Below are 21133 nucleotides of genomic sequence, written 5' to 3'. Positions count from 1 at the left end.
GCAGGTGACGACTGCCCCGGGAGAAGGGAGCAGCGAACGTACGAGGGACCCCGGGAGTCCACCGCTCTGGTGCACTCGGAGGCCCGGGAACGCGCGTGCGACCCTCACAGGGCAGCCGGGGGCCTTCCCGCCGCCCTCCTTCCGGCGACTCAGACTTGGAAGGCCCCGCGCTCAGCCCTCCTCGACAACAAGCTCGACCGACCTCCCGCTCGGCGCAGAGGAAGCCCCGGCCCGGCGACAAAGGTATCTAGGAGTCGGCCGGGCCAAGTTGCGCGGGCCCGAACTAGAGGCTGAACTACAACTCCCAGAATCCTCAGCAGCGCGCGGCTCACGTCACGGAACGCCGCTTCCCAGAGGACTCCGCGGGACGCTGGCCAGGCGCTCTGCCTGCTGACAATCCCGCGATGCCAGCAGTTAGTGCGTCTCCAAGAGCGCCACCAACCCCCTTAGTTAAGCCCCAAACCCTTTGCTGGTTACTCGAAAGGCCGCGCCTCGTCGATGCCGACTCTGGGCCCAGGCCCAAAAGATGTATTCGGCCGCGCTAAACCCCGCCTCGCATGGCACATTTGCTGCCCCGCAACTGTGACCCGCTGAGGGCCTGGCGGCAGCCCCTACCACCCACCCAGGCTTCCCTCATTTCTTGCAGTGTTCTCTCGGAGCGGAGGCGCCCGCATCCCCATGGCTTCCTTTCTGCGCCTCCATGGTATTAGCCCATTGTGACGGGGACAGAGATTATATAAGGTAACCAGGGATGCGTATTCCAGGCAGCATCTCAGAGTAAGGAAACGTGGAATCTCGGTCCTGGAAATCACTTCTACCCAGACACAGTCAGGTCCCCAGTAAGTTATTAGTTAATAATTGGTACCGCTAACCTCAAGGCGACTGGAACATGAAAGTCTCTCAAGGCTCCAGAGAAGTTCGAGGAGCAGTCAGCTGGGATTGGGTGTATCTTCAGGAGGCTGTATGTTCTCACGTATCTTCCCACAATAAAGTAGCCAGTTTTCTCTCTAGTTCGAATTCCCAAGAAAGAAAATCAAATTAGCCTAACTGTCCCTGTTTGGATAGAATCCACAATGTCCATTTGTCCTTTTGCTAACAGCGTTCCCAACTTTTAGGTAGGCCTAAAGCTTCCTATTGTAAAGATTACATTTCTTCTCCTACCTCTTGCCAGGGAAATGAGCGCAAATTCTTAAAGGGAAGAGGAAAGCTCCTCCATACTGGCCGGAACACAAGTCAGCGTGGACCACGTGGACAAGGTTAACACCCGAGGAATGGCAAACCAACACCATAGGAGGAACTGAACCCCTGACAGTTTGGTGGGACAGAGCTTGAGTTTTAATGTGAGAGAGATGTAAACTTCTGTTTTATATAAGCCGCTATTACACTGGGTTTGTTATATAGACAGCTACACTTACCTCCTAACTGGTTTGTAAGGTTGGCTGCTTTTGGTCCAATCAGCTAGGGCTGAGGTGAGAGAGGGCATGTGGTAGAGAACACAGCCCTACCAGCTCAAAGAACGGTGGAAAGGAGCCTCCCCCCATCAAACTCCTCCCCTCCATTAGCAGGAGCTATGGAGTGGACAGTTTATTTGAAAAACTGTTGTACATGAAAGGCACCACTAGTTGACTTGTCTGGAACACCTGGGAATAGCTTCCTTCCTTTTGTTAACCAACCGCGTCACAGAAATCCCCCTTCTTTTGTTGCGAAATCGGTCAGTCTTCCTCTCACTTTATCTATCACCAGCAGTTGATAAAACTGACTACTCCCTCCTCCTGGAAAAACTCTGATTTTCCTCCTTGACTGGTCACTCCTTCTCAGTCTGAGTAGACTCCTCTTCTCCCCAACCAGTGATTCCCAAACCGTACCTTGATCGGAATCACCTGGAAGACTTGTCAAAACACAGTGATGAACTCTATCTACACTTATTCAGGATTCTGGGGTGGGGCAGATTTTGCATTTCTAGTAAGTTCCCAAGGACTGCTAAAGCTGCTCATTTGGGAACCAACTAAATGTTGGAATGTCCCAGGGATCAATCCTTGGGTTGTTCTTCTTTTTCTGTGAACACTTACTTCTTAGTAATCTTGTTCAATCTAGATGTTCTAAATACCATTCAAATGTGATCAATTCCCAGTTTGTATCTCTAACATGGGCTTTTCCTCTGACCTTGAGCTATCTCCTCAATCTCTTTACTTGGATGTTTAATGAATATCTCTAAGATAGAATGTTCAAAACTGAACTTTTGATGCCCTTCCTCCCCCAATGCCATATCTCTTCCTCCTGCAGTTTTCCCTGCTTCAGTAAATGGCAACTCATCCTTCTACTTGCTCAGTTCAAACACCTTGGAGTCATCATTCTTCTCTTTATCTCACAACCCACGTCCAATTCCTCTGCAAATCCTGTTGGCTGTACTTTCAAAATACATGCAGAATCGGACCACGTCTCGCCACCTCCACTGCTGCCACCCTGGTCTAAGCACCTATCATTTGTTGCCTGGATCACTGCAAATGCCTGCTAACTGGCCTCACTCCTACTCTTGCCCTATACATCCTATTCTCAACACAATTGCTCTCCTAACACAGAACAAAGCCAAAGTCCTTACAGTGGCCCACAAAGCCCTGCAAAATCCACACACACTAACTCTTTGCTCTCACCTTCTACCACTTTCCCATCATTTGTTCTGCTGCAGCCACCCTGGCCTGTCATTCTTCAATTGAGTGAGGCATGCTTCCCTATGGAGCTTCTGCACTGTTCCCCTGCCTAGATAGACATCCTGGGTAGATACCCCCCAGGTAAACACATGGCTTGCTCTCTCACCTCCTCCAAGCCTTTGTTTCCCTCCTTTGTGAAGCCTTCACTGACCATTTCTTTATTTTTTTCCATAGCACTTATCTCTTTCTAACATATAATTAATTTTGCTTATTGGGTGTCTCCCAACACACATACACCACAGATTAAGCTCCATGCGAGAAGTATCCCAGAGTATTTACTGCTACTTAGATGATCCGTAACTGAGTATATTCTTCTCTGTGCTTGTACAGAAGGTGTAACTGCCTGAAACTAATATTGTCCTCATTGCTTTTCTTGGCTTTCATTTGTGTGCTTTTGGAAAACTTGGACTTTCTTCGTAACTCTACTTTTATTGACAGAGGCCCTACTTTAGAAATCACGTAGCCCTGGACACTACCAGCTGGCCCAAAAACATATATTGGTGTTCCACAGTAGAGTGGAGTTGGAATACTTTAAGATAAAAATCCATTGGTCCCCAGTGAGTCCCCATATTCTCTTAAGGGTTTTCCTAAAGTTAGTGAGGGCTTCTGTTTCCTTCTAGTCTGTCTTCGTGTTTGCCACAGTATCCCAACAGGAAAGCATCTTCTCATTCCTTAAAAAGCTACAATGCCTTAAAAGGCCATTTACTTTGAGGTGAAAGTTGATACGCAGAGAGATAAACAAGGAATCCTTTCGTCACCATGGAAGAGGGCAAAACTGAAAATGTAAAGGTGGGATTTGGGTGGCAAACAGGTGGGGGTCTCAGAGACATGAGACTCAACAGAAGAGAGAGGTGCTACAAGTCTCAGGGAGAGAAGAAGGCATACTTGAAATAGGCAATCAGTGAAATAAATAGCAAAGGCAATAAATTAGGCATCAGTATGTGCCTAGTCAAGTTACATGTTACTTTTGGGCCTGTGCACATACCCTCAGCGCTTTGCTCCACCTCAGCTGCCTGAGACATTGGATTGCACCAGCTTCAGCTGGACAGTTATCTGTCTGGGAGTGCCAGTCTCTCCCCATTGCTTGCCACAGGCCAAACGACTGCACAGCTCAAGTTTCTGGTTCCTTGCACCACTTCCAGGCTTGCTGAAGTGCCACACACTGGGCTGTGGGATCTGGCCTCCCTAGGGGTGGCTGGATGAAGCAACCTGAAAGTATGAGGGAAACAGGAGGAATCTGATCAGATAAATTCCTTCTGCTTCTCTTTGCCCATCAACTTCAACAGGAATTTCCTTTGGCTGTGAATATAGTAGTTAAACACATAGGGTTTATTCTCTCTCATGCAAGATCAGAAGTAGGCAGTCCAGAGCTGGTATGAAATCTCCTCAGATTATCAAGGAATCAGAGGTCTTCTGTTTTTCTTCTTTCCCATTCTTCAGGCATGGCTTAGATCCTCAAAGTCACAAGATGGCTGCTGGAATTCCAGCCACTAAATCCACATTCCAGGTAGAAAAGAAGGGAAAGGCAAAGGCAAAAGGAGGTTTCTTAGCTGTCCCTCCCTTTTAAGGTGCCTTTCCAGAAGTCCTAGCCAACAAAATCCAATTATATCAATATATCATTTGCCTGGTATTTGATATATTAATATACTATTGTCTTGACATTTGATATATCAATATTTCATTGGCCTGACTGGCCATACCTCACTACAAGAGAGGCTGAGCAATATAGCTGAGCAGTCTATTGCTCAGAAGAGACTTGGATTTCCCATTGTAAAGAAAGAAAAGAAGTATGACTACAAGTTAGGCAACTAACAGCTTCTGCCACTGTAAGCATTAGTCAATGCTTATTATCAATACTTTGGCTTTTGCAAGTTACTTAATAATGAGGTTCTGTAAAATGGCTCAATAAGTTGAACTACTGATCCTGGGATATTTGGTCAATTGCCTCTTCTGCAGACTTTGCACAAGTTTTAGACACACGTGTGATGGCAAGGAATCCACATCTTTACATGATACCTACGGCATGTGCAATAGGTTGGGCATCATACAAGGGGTCAGATCTTTGATCATCATGGGGACTGATTTTTTGTGGCCTCCATCTGTCCTGCCTGAGGTTCCAGATTCCTGTCCATTAACAAGGTGAAAGAAGAGAGTGCCATGCTAATTCTCTATTCTTCATCTATTGTAATACCACTATGGTGCAAGAAATTAAAACTGTGCTTTTAAAAAAAAAACACCAAGATGTGAGGAACCTGTCCTCCTCATCCAGGTGCTCACGTTTTCAGCTGCTCTCTGGAATTATTGCTTTATTACTAAGGAGCAATTCTCAAGATGTAGGTGTGAGGAAGCCAATCTATGTCTCCACTGTGTGGGTGTGGATAGGACAGTCTGCATTTTGGTTTCACAGATACTGATGTTCTGGCAAGAAGGACATCATGTCTAATAGGATGTGGTGGCCTGGCTCTCAGTTACATCCTCACGTCAGCTGCTTTAGTACTGAAGGATGACTACTCATGGATGAGCTATGCCTGGAGTTATAACTTGGCTTTGTGATATTCTTTGAGATTAGACATGGCCCCATCTCCTGGTTCACTGTGGCTGACTTCTTCAGCCTGGAACCCCACCCAGCTGCCATGGCTACAGCTTGATCACAATTGGACTTCGAACCTTTGGTGTGACTATTTTTCCCTTCAGTTATAGGTGAATAAATCATGAGAAAGGGAAGCTGTTGTGTCCAGGGTATGGATGGAATGTCATAGCCAGGCTAAGGAATTTTAGTTATCAATGAGATTAAACAAATATAAAACAAAAACACAACCACTAACCAAGAAACAAGGGTGATAGGTTAGTCTACTAGAGCCTAAAGTTCAGGTTAGAGGGCAGAAGAGACAAAATTCAGGGGAACTAAGGATCCTGAGTGAAGAACAAGGGCATACCCAAACCAGGACTCCAGAAACCTCCAAGAAAAGTGGATTATTTACGGTCCTACATACATATTGGCTTCATGTTAATTTTCTTACTGAAGTTTCTAGTTCTAGAAAGTAGTTCTGACTGGGGACTCAAGTTCTCATGATTAGATAGGTATTCATTCACTGAGAAAATATGGAGTAAGTGGCAGGCACTGCACTGGGGACACAGCAGTGCACAGATAGGAAATAGTTCCCATTCTTACGGAGCAGTCTAGAAATAAAATAACTATAAATAAATAAATTAAATAAGTAAATAAAAACATGTGATGCTTATCTTAGGGTCCCCTTCAAACACTTACAAAACATATTGATCGGAGAGCTTCTGACCAATCTGGGGATCCTCAGAGTATTATACTAAGTATGAGGCATCCCAGGGGAAGTCTATGGCATGGTCCCTTGAGACTATTTATTGAGACTCTAGTACCAAATGGAGGCATGAGAATAAGCAGCAGTCAGAAGGTGCTCAAACACAAATCTTCATTATCTTGAACAAAAGTGTCTAAGTCTCTCTGGGGGTCCCCTGCCGGGCTGAAGCACCTCTGTGATATTCTGAAGCCCGCCTGGCATAACGTCGCTGATGTTGGATGATAGAGGACTTGCAACTGAACACCTTCCCGCACACGCTGCATTCGTAGGGCTTCTCTCCGGTATGCACTCTCTGATGCTGAGTAAGCGGTCTCTTCTGGAGGAAGGCTTTCCCACATTCGGTGCATTTATAGGGCTTGTCTCCACTATGAATTTTCTGATGCTGATTAAGGGATGAGCGGTCAAAGAAAACTTTCCCACACTCGTTACATTCAAAAGGAGTCTCTCCTGTGTGTGCTCTGTGGTGGCGAATGAGGGAGGAGCGGTCAAACAGGGCTTTGCCACACCCCTTACATTCGTAAGGCCGCTCTCCAGTGTGAGTGAGCTTGTGGCGAGCGAGGATGCTTTTCTGGCTAAAGGATTTCCCACATTCTGTACACATGTAAGGATTTTCTCCAGTATGAATTCTCTGATGGCGAGTAAAAGACGAGCGGACAAAGAAAGCCTTGCCGCATTCGTGACATTTAAAGGGCTTCTCTCCGGTATGAGTTCGCTGATGTTCAGTAAGGGTTAATCGGTCATAGAACGTTTTCCCACATTCACTGCATTCAAAGGGGCTCTTCCCAGTGTGAGACATCAGGTGTTTCTTAAGACTACTTCTATAGCTGAAGGCTTTCCCACACTCTTGACAGTTATAGGGCTTCTCTCCGGTGTGAGTCCTTTGATGACGAGTGAGGGATAAGTGGTTATATAAGGTCTTCCCACATATGCCGCATTCAAGGTTTCTCCCCTTATTGTTGGTTTTCTTGGCAGGAGTGGATCTTTGCAAGTCCTCCTTGAGGGAGGATTTCTTCAAAGTCTCCCCTGAAAGATGTTCTTTCTTGGTGCCCTCAAGGTTTTCTGGGCCAAGTACAGGACCCAGAGGACCATATTTTCTGAGTGTTTCCATTAATGTCTTTTGTGACTTTGCTTTTTTAGAAACATCCTGCCTTTGAGTTGAGTCCTGGCTCTCAAGTCTAGCATTTTGGTCTAAAACAAATAGAAATTACAGATATAACTGGGTCTTAATGCTAGTGAAAAAAAGAATATTATCTATGTTAAGAAAAGAATGAATACAAAATACTGCCTGGTTTATTGGTAACTCCTCAAAAGAAAAACATCACAGAGAGGCTGAAAAATGGCAGAGGAGAGGAGAAGAACAGAGAAGAGAAGTAGAAGGTGCACATTTAGCCCACCAAACAAGTTTCCGTTGTTCATTCATTAGATATTTCCTAGGTGCCTATAAAATGCTAGGCACAGAAGTCACTGGGACTCTACTGAACAAGAGAGACATGGTCCCTGCCCTCATGATGCTTATATTCTACATGACAGAAGACAAAGAGTAAACAAATAAAATGTAACAGATATGGTAAGTGCAGTGAAGGAAATAATGAATGGAAGTTGGAGTGGGGTCTTCTTTAGAGGGAAAACTTAATGGTCATCTAGAAGTGACTTTTTTTTTTTAAAGATTTTATTTATTTGACAGAGAGAGAGACAGCCAGCAAGAGAGGGAACACAAGCAGGGGGAGTGGGAGAGGAAGAAGCAAGCTTCCCAGTGGAGCAGGGAGCCTAATGCAGGGCTCGATCCCAGGACCCTGGGATCACACCCTGAGCCAAAGGCAGATGCTTAATGACTGAGCCACCCAGGCGCCCCAAGAAGTGACATTTAAGCTGAGCTCTGGAAGATACATTAACCATGCGAATAACCAAAAGAAGAGCATTTCAGGGAGAGGTACACGCAGAAAAATAGGGGATACACAAAGAAGCATGGAAATGACTGGGCAGTTAATTGCATGTCAGTGAGTTTAATTGTTTTTTTAAGATTTTATTTATTTATTTGATAGAGAACAGAGAGGGAGAGTGAGAGGGAGCAGACCCCCTACTGAGCAGAGAGCCCAATGTGGGCCTCGATCCAAGGACCCTGAGATCATGACCTGCGCTAGAGGCAGACACTTAACTGGCTTAGCCACCCAGGCACCTCACATGTCAACGAGTTTAAACAGCAGAGAATAGGTGGGAAAACTGGCTAGGACCTGAGAAAGTGAACCATCAATGACAATGGCTTTTAAAGGAAGAGGAAAGAGAAACGGTAAAAGTAAGTAGGAAAGATAAAAAAGTGTTACCAGAGTTAAATACAAATAGGTTTCAACCCTCCCTCAGCTCCCTGCCCCAAAACCTCCAACAGGTAAGGACTTTGCTACCTGTTCGTGTATTTGACAAATACCTGAGTGTGTGCTATGTACCGGGTACTGTTCTAAACATTGGGGATCCAGGGGCGCCTGAGTGGCACAGCGGTTAAGCGTCTGCCTTCGGCTCAGGGCGTGATCTCGGCGTTATGGGATCGAGCCCCACATCAGGCTCCTCCGCTAGGAGCCTGCTTCTTCCTCTCCCACTCCCCCTGCTTGTGTTCCCTCTCTCGCTGCCTGTCTCTCTGTCTGTCAAATAAATAAATAAAATCTTTAAAAAAAAAAAAAATAAACATTGGGGATCCAGTAGTGAACAACATAAAACTTCTCATGATTTTACTTTTTCATCAGGGTAGGTATGGACAAACACGAAACAAAATAAAGAAGTAAAAACATAGTATGTTAAGAAGACAGACCTGAGAAGAGAGCTAGGTAGTGCAAAGGGTGGGGAGAAGAAAAGAGACGGAGGGAGTTCAATTACAGATATGGTCATCAGGGCAGGCCTGACTGAGGAGGCAGCGCATCTGAGCAAAAACCTGATAAAGGTGACCAGAAAGCCACGTGGCTATCTGGGCATGAGTTTTCCAGACAAAGGCCCAGTATAACAGTGACCATCTCCACAGGCCTAAGACTATCCCAAGGAGTGGTCTCAAAGTGAACTGTCCAGCAAAATCCCATCCTCCCAGTTCACACATACCTGGAAAAGTGCTTCCTGGGACTTCACTTTTTTCATCTTCCTGAAAATCAAGTTTCCATGGCTCTTCACCTCTCTTCAACTGGAAAATCACATCAGGTTTAGGAACTAGAAGTCCTGCTCACAAAGGATAAAATGAGAAATGGCTGTTTGGGATGGAAATTCACAACCATCCCAGGGTTTAATAAGATCCCCTTACTCTCTAGAGAGGAAAATGGAAGTATCCAAAAAGCATATTCTAATTTCTAAAATAAGCTGCTAATTCTCCTTTTCTGAAGGTGAAATCAGTACTGACTTTTAGAAAATCTGAATCAGATCTATTGAATTAGGTCACCAATTTTTCTCTGATCTAGGAACCTCCCCCAGATGAAACTAATATTCTTGTGAGTTGAGGGAAAATTCTTAGCTTAGAGAAGTGAAATAAGGAGAAGGTTCTGCACCTCAAGCAACTAAGGTGAAGAAGCTACCTGACTTTCTTTTGTAGTTTTTTAAATAATAGATTTGTATCCCTTAATTATACTTCTGTGCAATTATACTGAATTTGATGCAACTACCAATCAAACTGAAACAGTTTAAGAAATATTATTCAACTTATGGGCAGTTAATATTAAACGCTTAAAACAGAAAACATTAATAAACAATTTTTTAGAAATCCTTAAAAAGATAAATGATAATGTCTTTGGCTTTTAATGATTTAAAGTAGTGACATTTATAGGGGTGCCTGGGTGGCACAGCGGTTAAGCATCTGCCTTCGGCTCAGGGCGTGATCCCGGCGTTATGGGATCGAGTCCCACATCAGGCTCTTCCGCTATGAGCCTGCTTCTTCCTCTCCCACTCCCCCTGCTTGTGTTCCCTCTCTCACTGGCTGTCTCTATCTCTGTCGAATAAATAAATAAAATCTTTAAAAAAAAATAAAGTAGTGACATTTATAAATGTCATATATATATACTTTATATAGTGACATACATAAATTTTCTGTATTTAGTTTTTAAATGCTTTATTAAATGTTTAAGACATACAAAAGGCATAAAGACTAAAATGAACACCTATGAACCCACCATCTAACTTAAGAAATAAACATTAACACTAAGATTGAAGCCCCTCCCTCATCTCCTCTCCCTCCCCACCATGAAGCCACTACTATACTAAATTTGGTGTTAATCACCATGCATTTAAAGATGTTTCCCCATCTTCTTCGTAGTTTTAAAAATATTTCATGTTCAGGGCCCTGGGGGGCTCAGTCAGTTGGGTGTCCAACTCTTGATTTCAACTCAGATTGTAATCTCAGGGTCCTAAGATAGAGCCCTGTGTCAGGCTCTGCACTGAGCATGGAGCCTGCTTGGATTCTTTCCCTCTCCCTCTCCCTCTGCACCGCACCCCCCCCCCAGCCCTCCTCACACACGCGCACTCTCTCTCTAAAAAAATTTTTTTTAATTAAAAAAAATATTTCATGTTCATTGTAGACAATAAGAAATATAAAAAAGAGAAAAAGTTACCTGTAAGCCTACTAGTCAAAGATAATTAGGGGTAAAATTTTGGTGTAGATTCTTCCAGACTTTTTCTTTTTTCTTTTTTTTTTTTTTTAAGATTTTATTTACTTTTTAGAGAGGGAGAGAGCACGAGTCAGGGGGAGGAGCAGAGGGAGAGAGATAAACAGACCCTGAGCTGAGCCTGACACGGGGCTCGATCCCACGACCCTGAAATCCTGACCTGAGCCAGCTCAACCTACTGAGCCACCCAGGTGCCCCTTCCAGACTTTTTCTATGCATATAGATATATGTTATAAATGTACTCAGGTTCCAATCATTTCGTATACTGCTTTTATCATCTAACAATATATCATAAATTATTTCTTTTTTTTTTTTTAAGATTTTATTTATTTATTTGACAGAGAGAGAGACAGCCAGTGAGAGAGGGAACACAAGCAGGGGGAGTGGGAGAGGAAGAAGCAGGCTCACAGCGGAGGAGCCCGATGTGGGGCTCAATCCCACGCCGGGATCACGCCCTGAGCCAAAGGCAGACGCTTAACCGCTGTGCCACTCAGGCGCCCCAATTTCTAACTCTATAAATATCATTCATGGTCAAGGCCCATACTATACTGCAGTCCATTATGGACGTACAATGATTCATTTACCCAAATCCCTATTCTCAAGTGCCTGCGTTGTTTCCATTGTTCCACAATTTTAGGCAAAACAGAGATAAACATTTATCTGATGTTCCCCGCTTATGAAAATTCCCAGGAAAGGGGGTACCCATTTTCCATTTTATATAATACAATTTTTTACTTAAAGCTAGGGTCTCAGACCAAACTTCACTTATCCTACAGATTCTACCCAGATCAAAAAGGCCATTTACTGACAGTACTGACAGCCATTAGTTAAACACAAACAACAAAAGGTAAACTCACAATCCATTTACACCCTTGCTGGGGATCTATCCAAAGATGTACAATTCTGCCCCAGTAAGAAAAGAAGGGCCACCTTCTTTACACACACACCCAAAGGCAGATTCTGAGTCACCGAGGAAAGTCATGCTTACCCAAAGAAATAAAACCCTGATAGTTCTCCAGCATCACCTCCCTGTAAAGAGCCCTCTGAGTAGGGACCAGTCGCTTCCATTCATCCTTTGAGAACTTCACAGCCACATCCTTAAACTTGAGTGACTTCTGAAAAGACAAACACGTTCTTACCTATGTGTCTTCTTTTATGTCTCAATGAGGAAGAGAAAAGAATACAGCACCAGAAGACATATGGAATAGAAAAGACATGGTTTTAATGACGTAAGGGCACTGAATATTTGACGTAAGAGGTACAGGTCTGAAGGGCACCTGGGTGGCTCAGTCAGTTAAGTGACTCTTGATCTCACGGTTGTGAGTTCAAGCCCTGCGTTGGGCTCCACACTGGAGACTACTTAGGAAAAAAAAAAAGTAGAAGATGGGGCACCTGGGTGGCTCAGTCAGGTAAGCGTCTGCCTTTTGCTCAGGTCATGATCTCCAGGTCCTAGGATCGAGCCCCACGTTGGGCTCCCTGCTCAGCGGGGAGCCTGCTTCTCCCTCTCCCTCTGCCCTCCCTCCTTCTCATGCTGGATTTCTCTCTCTCAAATATATAAATAAAATCTTAAAAAAAAAAAAAAGAGGTACACGTTGTGACCTGAGGGATGAAACTCTTGGTGATGGCCTCATGTCCTCACATCCATGGCAGAGCCTCCAAACTTCAGGGACACTGTTATTAGCCTCAATTTTTTTAAAGTATAAAAGAATTAGATGAGATGATCTTTAAATTCCCTTTCAGCTCTAACATTCATGGATCCATGAGGTCTCAGCCTGAACAACTGATTCTCAAATCAAGGGAAGATCCGCGATAAGTATACGAGGAACAGAAGATACTTTTTAGAACTAAAACTGGGGAAAAAAAGATAAAAAATACGGTGACCCTCTGAAAGGAATATAACATTCCAGACTAGAAGATTCAGAATTTTTACATTCTCATGAAAGTTCTCTAAGCACTCCCCGAGCTCACTGCTAAGGGCAGAGCTGCCTCAATCCTCTGCCCCCCAACCATTACAAAACACATGATGGGGCCAGTCGCCAAGACATTACGAAGGGCCATTCAGAAGGAAGATCCCTACAGCTGTGTTGTATGGTGAGAAAGAAGAGAATCTGAAGCCAGCAAACGTAATAGTCTTCTCTACAGAGCCCAACTTCTACCATAATGGGATGAATCTCCAAGGCTTGCAAAGAAGCTCCTGACTGAAGAAAGTCCAACTCACCTGCCGTCTGGCTGTTAGAGGCACAGCTGCCATTCTCTCCTCTTCTATGTTCTCTTGGAAAAGGCCCAGGCCAGAGTTGGCAGAGCTAGAGAAGGAAACATGGAAGAGACCAATCCCATTTTGTAGTTCTCTGACCCAGGCTAAAAATCTCTATGTATCAATTAGATATGAAACAGCCCTTACTCTCATACTCTACAAAGAGCAAAGCAAGCCTAGGAGTAAATTCACCCTTTCCCAGGAGATGGAAATTATGGATATTGCCACAATGCTGTTCCTGAGTCAGCAGCTTCCTGGGAACAGAACCCAAATCAGAAAACTATTAAAAAATCAAAAAGTTTACAATGAACTTAATTTTTACCCCATTTTATAAATCTATAATAAGCATTGTAGTCTGTAGTATTTGACATTAATAAGCAATTTAATAATCAATTTGATTTTCAAATTCAAGATGACTAGGAGAAATGTTTATACTAACATTTTTTAAAAAGCAAATGTGAAGCCTATATGATCAAGAATAAAAAAGTAAAAGTGAATTAGTGTATTAGTCAAGTTTTATTTAGTTCTAAAGGACCAGAAATACGTTCAAGCCAGCTCAGGTGTTATTTTTAGGGTACAGTGGGCATTATAAGGATATTGTAATTAAATAGCATCTAGGCCTCATGACATCTGTGGCCCCTACTGGGATCTCAAGAGCACTGGCCTCCTGTCCTAATTCCTTCCTGGTTGCCAAAGGTCCCTAAGTACGGGTTCAAGAAAGTGACTGGGTCTCACCCAACCAAGAAATGGAGTCAGACACCAGATTCTAGAAATTCCAGCCAGTTTCTTTAGGGTCATTTTGTTGTTGTTGTTCGAGTCATTTTTTAAAAGTTTGTTTATTTTTTAGTTTATTATTTCTACACATAACATTGGGCTTGAACTCACAACCCTGAGATGGAGAGTTGCACACTCCTCCAACTGAGCCAGCCAGGCACCTCTGTTAGTCATTTTTAAAGTTTCCACAGAACTAGGAGGCTATATGCAAAATGACACCCAGCTATTCAATGGTGAGTCCAGGACTAAATACAATTGCTTCTCCAGCAGGAGAAGCAGGGCAGTAGGACCAGCCAGGATGGACTGACTGACCACTGCCACTACAGCATTGGCTGGCGTCACAGAAGACCATGGGAAATAAAGGATTAGCGAGAGAGCTAGGGTATCCAGAGTGTAATGGTTACCTGCAGAGGCAGATAGGCCCCACCCAGTTTGGTTCCAATATTGAGAATGATGATACCACACACACAAACACAGACTGAGGGTATGAAAAGGTTTATTACTTACGTAACTGAGGTCTCTGGGAGAGACCAGGGCAGCTCTCTCAAGCAGGTCCAAAATGGCTTGAGAGAGTGAGGGAAGGAGACTGGCCTGGGTTTTTACTGTGGTTAGGGCCAGGGTGAGTGTTCCCACGTGCCCACAGGAAGGGGCTTCTGCGATCTGGATTTCTTGCCAATGCCCAGGGAGAGAGCATTCAGGCGTCCTTATCAGCTTGTCCAGGTGTGGAACACAAGGGGAAGAAAGGGTGAGTCTTAAAAGCTCTCAGCAGTCAAATATCAAAAAGCGAAGGCAGACTACACAGAGTAACTATACATCTGGAACAGGATGAAGAAAATCTGTCTTCTTCTCTCTAATCCTACTCATCTCTGGGCCTGATATGGAGACAACCTGTGACATAACAGTACCTGGAAGACATGAGAGATAATAATATTCTCAAGAGAAAGATTCATTCACCTGACAGAAGTTTTATTCAGGGAATCTGAAAAACCCTTCCAGGAGTGGAGTCAGGAACAATGGTCTCTCCAAGTTGCCCACAGAGAATGCTAGAACAATATTCTGTCAGGGTTTTATTACAAAGGCTGTTGCAAGATGGAGTCAGCACCAGTAGGGAGGACAGAAGAGTAGAAAAAGAAAGAGGGTAAAGAGATCCATTAGTGCTCATCTGAGGCTGATCCTATGTAATACAATCCAGACGATCCAGTGGGATAAATCCTTTTTGGCACCATCTTCTGGATTCCAATTATGGTTGTGAACTACTACCAATCAGATTTTATTTTTTTCATGAACAGACTTGTGTACCCCGCTGGACACTGAAGGATAATGGTGCTGCACATCTTTATCTCTTGCTCTTAAGATCTCTACATAGAGAACCTGGGTATGCCATCTTGGACATTGAGGATGGCCAATAGCAAGATTATATTTATAATTTCTGTGTATGCAGGCCATCTGACATGTGCTTGGAGGTGACAAATGAGAATGGTGCTGAAACAAAGGGTGCAAGCCATCAAGGGCTAAATGGGTCTTGCATCTCTTCAGTCCCCAGGAGAATGTTCTCAGAGTTCTCAGAGGAATGTTCTCAGAAAATTGTCCTCTATACAGATAAGTTTCAATGAGGTCTTTAACTCCCAGCCCTCCTGGGCTTACTGATCTAACACCCACAATTAACTGGCCATGGTCTCTTTGTCTCCTACTTAGAATTTTCAAGGCCCTATTGGTTGTTAGCCATTGAGAGACTACTGACCTTAGATCATGTTTCTACCTCTTGTCCACTCCACCATTCCCAAGGAGCACAAAGAGCAGTTCTCAGAGAAAGGGACTATAGCCAGGACAGGCCTACTACTCTACATAAAGTAATTTTCTTAGTAGTCCTATTTCAAGGTGAGTGACAGGCACCAAGCAGCGGCTATTATTCTGTCTCTTCAGCTCTGCCAACACTTTACGCTTTTCAAGGAAATAGCTTTACCCACATCCATACAATAATAAAAACTGACTCTATTTCCTGGCTAAAGCTGATTGACATCTGATCCAATTAGTCTTTCCCATGGAATTTTGCAAGTGGAACCAAGCAAAAGAGGTCAGTCTCTTCTCATGAGGCTCCACTTGAGAGCATGAAAACTTGGGAGCCCTCGACAGTCACATGTTGTCAAGCCATCTGAGAGCAGAAAAAGCCAGCCAGCAGTGACTGGGAAATATGAAACATAAGTACATACAGAAGCAGAGGCAAGGGGTTAAGACAGAGTCCTGAATTTATTTTGTCCCCAGTTCCAGTTTACACACCTGTAGTCTTTTCTTTGGGGCTCCATGAGCTAACCAAGTATCCTCAAAATGAATCCCCCTCATACTAGTTTGAGCTAGGTTTCTGTAATTTGCTACCTAAGACAGGTAGCAAAGGCAAGCTTCTACCTTCCTCACCTGAGGTTTCATTTTTCATTTTCTGCCACCAGACCTCTCCTCTGAAGAGCTCTTTGGAGTCCTGCAGGCACACAGAGGACACAGCATCCATCGTGCCTCACAGAACCAAAAGGTGGTATTAATCTTAAGATGCCCACCAGTGTCATTAAAATAAGCTATGGGCATTTCCAGTCAAGCCTATAAACTCTTTTCCAATCTACAACCAAATGGATCAACATCACCAAACAAAGAGTCAGGGTCTTTATCTTTGGAACTCTCAGATTTCTGATTCAATCACCCAGTATATACGTATCTTTGTATCTTTATCTTTCCAAGTAGGTGGTAAATCTTGGGAGCCACATCTTGCTTTCCTCCCACTAAGAAAGCTACTTCAACACAGTTAGTACTCAAAAACTATTTGCAGACTAACTGAAATACCAAGTTTTGCACGAAAGTCTGGATGGCGTTGTAAGGCAGCACTCAGAAGAGAGAGCGCCACTGGGCAGCTCCAACAAGCCGGGTGTAAGAGGTTGAAACGCCTGGCCCTGGCCCAGGGAACAGAGAGAAATGAGCAACTGAGGTGCTTTCCGGGAAAGATGGGCCAGCAGGTTTCCGCGGAGTCAGTTCAATCCTGGTGCACTGAACCCTTACCACGGGTAAGCACGGGAAGGACCGCAAGGCGAGCTTCGGAAAGGAAGGCCAGGGGAGGAAATGCGCCATTCAACCCGGGGGATACGCACCGCGGAGCGCAGCCCTGCGCACCCCAGAGTACGTCATCGCACACTCCGGGCCCAGGCTAGCGACATCTCACTTCACCTCAAACACTTCTTCATCCTGAGTTGCGCGGGGCCTGCCCCTGGCGCCTCCTCCCCTGCCCCGCAGCAGGTCCGATCAAGGTCAGCCTGGGGGTAGGGGCCAGGGATAGTTCGAAACACCCCATTTCGGTTCCACGCTCACGTCACCGCGCCTCGCATCCCTCCTTCCTTCCCGGTCCTTCCCTCCCCCGGCCGCCGCTCCCACCACACCCGACCCCTGTTCCTCACCTTGGGTGCCAACCGGCTCGCGGCGGCCCCGCAAGGACCAAGTACCACGGAGCGCCTGCGCACAGTGCCCTCAGAAAACTACGATTCCCAGAAGGCCGCGGGCGTAGCGGAAAACCCGAGGCCCAGCCCGTTTTCGGAGGCCCCGCCCCCTTAGATACCAAAGGGGTACTCGAATGCGTCCTTCAAAAGGTGGGAGGAGACATTTGGAGTAAAAATGAAGGGAGGCCGAGGAATGAAGAACCAAAGCTGTCCCCTGGCCCTGTTCTCCTGCCCCGGGCGAACCCCTACCGCGGATGCCTCTGTTTATAGGCAGCTTTCTATCCAGTTCTCCAGGAGGATATTTGTAACCTCTGAGCTCCTCAGGCACCTGCTACTTCATCTTCTCCCCCACTTTCGGAATGGGGTGGAGTGGAGGAAGCATCAGACAGAATTCCCATATTTGCTGTAATCAGATATGCAAATTTGCCTTGCCTTACGTCCATTCCACTGCCCTCTCCAATTATAAAAATAAACAAGAGCTACACCTGGGCTTTGCAATTAATTATATCAGTTAATAAAGTCCCTTTAGGCTTAAGCAAATTGAAGAAGAATTTTCTGTCCCCTGTACCTGAAGGCATCCTGATACGTGTTCACATCTCTCACATTTTAAAAGAAGTATTCACTTAGTCTTACATCCCCTTCCAACTACCAACCTTGACCTCTCCTTCTCAAAGCCAAACTACTCAGCACTGGGGATATTTGCTATTTTTATCTTCCACTCCCCACTCATTCCTTAACCAAATTCATTCCAATATGGCTTTGGCGCCACCATCCAGGTTACTGACAAACACCGGGGGAGGAAGTGTTAAAGCTTTCTCTCGCCCTCCACCCATGATGAAAAAAATTTGTATTTAGATTTAGCCAGCTAGACTCAGTTTAGAAGGTCCCAATTTTGTTGGCAACATCCAAAGCATCATAGTCAGGAGCCAGTTGAACGTATGCCTTCTTCTCTCCATCAGGCCTGATCAGGGTGTTGACCTTGTCCCCGTCAATGTTACAGAGCTTCTCCCCGGCCTATTTGATCTGGTGCTTGTTGGCCTTGACATCCACAATGAACACAAGTGTGTTGTCTTCTATTTTCATGACTGACTCCATAGTCAGGGGGAACTTGATGATGGCATTGTGGTTAACCTTGTTTCTCCTGGGGGCACTCTTTGGAGGATATTTGGGTTGCCTTCGGAGACACAGTGTCTTGGGCTGTGGGAATGTAGGTGACATGCGGATCTTTTTTCTTTGTGACTGTGGACGCCTATTCAGCACCGCTTTCTTGGCCTTCAAAGCCTTTGCTTTGGCTTCTGCTTTGGGTGGTCAGGGTTTTCCTTCTTTGCCTTTGGTGCCATCTTTGTGAAAAGGCTAACGCTTTGTCTTTCTTGATCACTTGGCAACACTGAATACTTTTTCACGATTCTCTTTCTTGAAACTATTTCCTGTGACCCTGCTCTCACCACTGTTTCTCTTACCTCTCTATTCCCTTCTATTCCCTCTCCTTTTATGGGCTCTTCCTCTCTTCATGCCTGTTAAATCTCAGTGTTCTTCAAGGACCTATCCTAGATCCTAGTCTCTTCCTACAGCACACTTTCATAAGCTATTTCCCACCACTCATATGGTTTCAGATATCCATATATCTGAGATCACTCTTTTCAGCTTCAGTCTTGCCTACAGAACATTCCCACGTATATCTGGATATTTCACGAGCATCTCAAGCTCAGTATATTCAAATGAGCTCACTCTCTACCCTCATTCCAAACCTTGGGTGCACTACCTCATATTCCCTTGGCCCAAATTTTACCCCAACCATGTTGCAGCAATCACTTTTGCACAAACATCATCAGATAAACCTTTGCTTCAGTTGTACCCCACTCTTGTCACTTTCCTCCCTGGAATTAGTCTCCGACTATGCCATGGGGGATGACTACAGAAACCCCGGGTGTTCATGCAGCAACACTTAACCAATGGGGGATGGGAGCCAGTAGATAAATGCTCCCCCCTTCAAGGGCAGACAATTCTGAGGTTCATTCAGCATGACTCCCCAGGTCCCGGTGGGACTGAGCCTCAGTTGCCCATAGCAGTGACCAACTTAATTACAAACTGTTTATTGGCTTTTTGTCCTTCTCTTTTTAACAGATACTGTCATTAGTGTAATTAATAACTTCATTATTTTATTTAAATTTTGCTTTATCAAATTATGGTATGCAAAAAAAATATCTCAGGGGCAGGCCAATAAAAGTAAATTGCTAGCATGGTAGGTGAAGTTAAATTTATACTGCTGTTGGGGGATGGGTATAGAAAAGAATGTGTTAACTAGATCAGTGGCTACATTAACAGTCAAAGGGCAACTTACAGCTACCTTCCAATACAGAAACAAGGTGAAGTATGGAACTAGCTACAGCTGACTCCACTTCATTAGCTTTTTTGTAGTATCAGAGATAGTTAACTTCCAGGATCTAGCTTTTTCACCAGACAAATCAAGGAATCAGAAAGGAAATGGTGGAACAAATCACTTCCACGTCCTCCAACTTCATCATCACGGCTGTAATTTTCCTCACTGTTTTATGTTGACAATTGTGGAGTGGTGGGGGAGCTTTAGTGGCTTCTACTGGGCACATCCATCGCCAGCACCCACTCATGCTTTGCCCATTCTAATAGAATATCCTCCTCCCTCCAGAATCATAATAAATGGATTCTAATATCCTGCTCAGAAAAAGGTGAAATGATCACACAAAGTATCTTTTATCTTTCACTAACTGGCAACCTTAGATACTTCCTCCTCCTATCCTGGTTGGGTTGTTAAAGGTTCATAAATGAAATCTCTTCCCCACCTGAGATAACAAAAGATCCAAAGAGCACAAAGGAGTCAGGCACACAGAGATCAAAGCAGCTGTTTTGAGATCCGTTAAAAATGTGTCTGAGGGATGCTAACAACAGGCTTCCCAGGCTTGGGTCCCACTTGACCTACTGGAAGCAGAAGACTGCCTTCCACAGGTGCAGAGTGCTTGCCACATGGCCAGAAGCAAGCGTCCCTCCAACATCTCCAATGATCGAAATAATCCCTTTATCTCTTCCCTCTGAAAGCTCCTGATGGCTATCCAAAACTGTGCTGTTCAATACCCTAGCTGCTAGCCACAGGTGGCTACTGAGCACTTGAAATGTGGTTAGTTTGAATTTGAAATGTGCCCTAAATACAAAGTAAAGATTTAGTTTTTAAAAAAAGGATGTAGCGTATCTCAATAATTTTTATATTGATCATATGTTGAAATAACCCTGCATGAACATTTTAAATATTTGAATTAAATTCAAATATTGAATGAAATATTAAAATTAATTCCACCAGTTTCATTTTCAATTTAAAAAATATGGCATACTACCAATTTGACCAATTTTTTATTCCAAGATTTGATACTACTAATGATCATTTACTAAGCTAAAACCTCAAAATTTAAGGCCTCCAGTACTGCATGCCCTCTTGGAAGGTATCAGTTAAAAGGGAAAATGAGCCTTCCCTCAGAATTTTTAGTAGGAGGCAGATTAGTACTTCACGTTTCTAAAATTGCTCGCCAAATTTAAAAAGGGAATAAAGGGAAACTATCCAATTTATGTCCCCATTCTGTTTCACTTTCACTTGTCACCGTCCTCAAAACTCCATTAGTATTCTGAAATTGCCGCACTCTCATCTGGCTGGCAATGGCAGAATATCTTGGGGGAGTACTTGATTCTCAATTTACTTTTAACAAGGGAATAAATTAAAGATTCAGAACCCTCAGATACAGTCATCGTTCAAAAGTTTGTCAACAGTCCCTTTTATTTTCTACTTGACATTATTAAATAACACCAGATATTATCCACTCTGATATATCAGATTCTGCACTCTCTGAAGTGTTTTTCAAGTTGCTTCAAGAGTCCACACGTGAAAAGTCTTTCCTGTCACTTATCTGCTTTAAGAAAGGTGGACAAATAGGGTTGT

At 44.2% G+C, this 21133-nt stretch overlaps 1 protein-coding gene and 1 pseudogene across 3 annotated transcripts; both read right to left on the bottom strand.

The window, feature by feature from the left end:
* Positions 1 to 877: 877 nt before the first annotated feature.
* LOC123799689 (uncharacterized) lies at positions 878 to 14246 on the bottom strand. 3 transcript variants are annotated; one of them, XR_015725257.1, is made up of 6 exons: positions 14207 to 14246; positions 12890 to 12974; positions 11660 to 11786; positions 9125 to 9238; positions 5977 to 7231; positions 878 to 1007 (listed from the first exon to the last, which is right to left on the bottom strand). XR_015725257.1 is itself a non-coding variant. In XM_087863690.1 (5 exons), exons 2-5 carry the CDS (start codon positions 12920 to 12922, stop codon positions 6177 to 6179), a joined length of 1329 nt encoding a protein of 442 aa, XP_087719816.1. In that variant the 5' UTR covers positions 12923 to 12974; positions 14207 to 14246; the 3' UTR covers positions 4017 to 6176. The 3 variants fall into 3 exon arrangements, 2 of the variants coding, with proteins under 2 accessions (XP_087719816.1, XP_087719817.1); XM_087863690.1 differs by lacking the exon at positions 878 to 1007 and having other exon boundaries at positions 4017 to 7231; XM_087863691.1 differs by lacking the exons at positions 878 to 1007; positions 11660 to 11786; positions 14207 to 14246 and adding an exon at positions 13073 to 13164 and having other exon boundaries at positions 4017 to 7231.
* A 3802-nt stretch (positions 14247 to 18048) lies between these two features.
* LOC148109693 (large ribosomal subunit protein uL23 pseudogene) lies at positions 18049 to 18512 on the bottom strand (annotated as a pseudogene).
* Positions 18513 to 21133: the final 2621 nt, after the last annotated feature.

The sequence above is a fragment of the Ursus americanus genome, chromosome 7 (assembly GCF_024610735.1).
Source record: "Ursus americanus isolate L20-20 chromosome 7, mUrsAme1.1.p, whole genome shotgun sequence".
Classification (NCBI taxonomy): Eukaryota; Metazoa; Chordata; class Mammalia; order Carnivora; family Ursidae; genus Ursus; species Ursus americanus.
The sequence above is the reverse complement of the archived record's forward strand: the minus strand, read 5'-3'. Positions and strand labels throughout refer to the sequence as shown.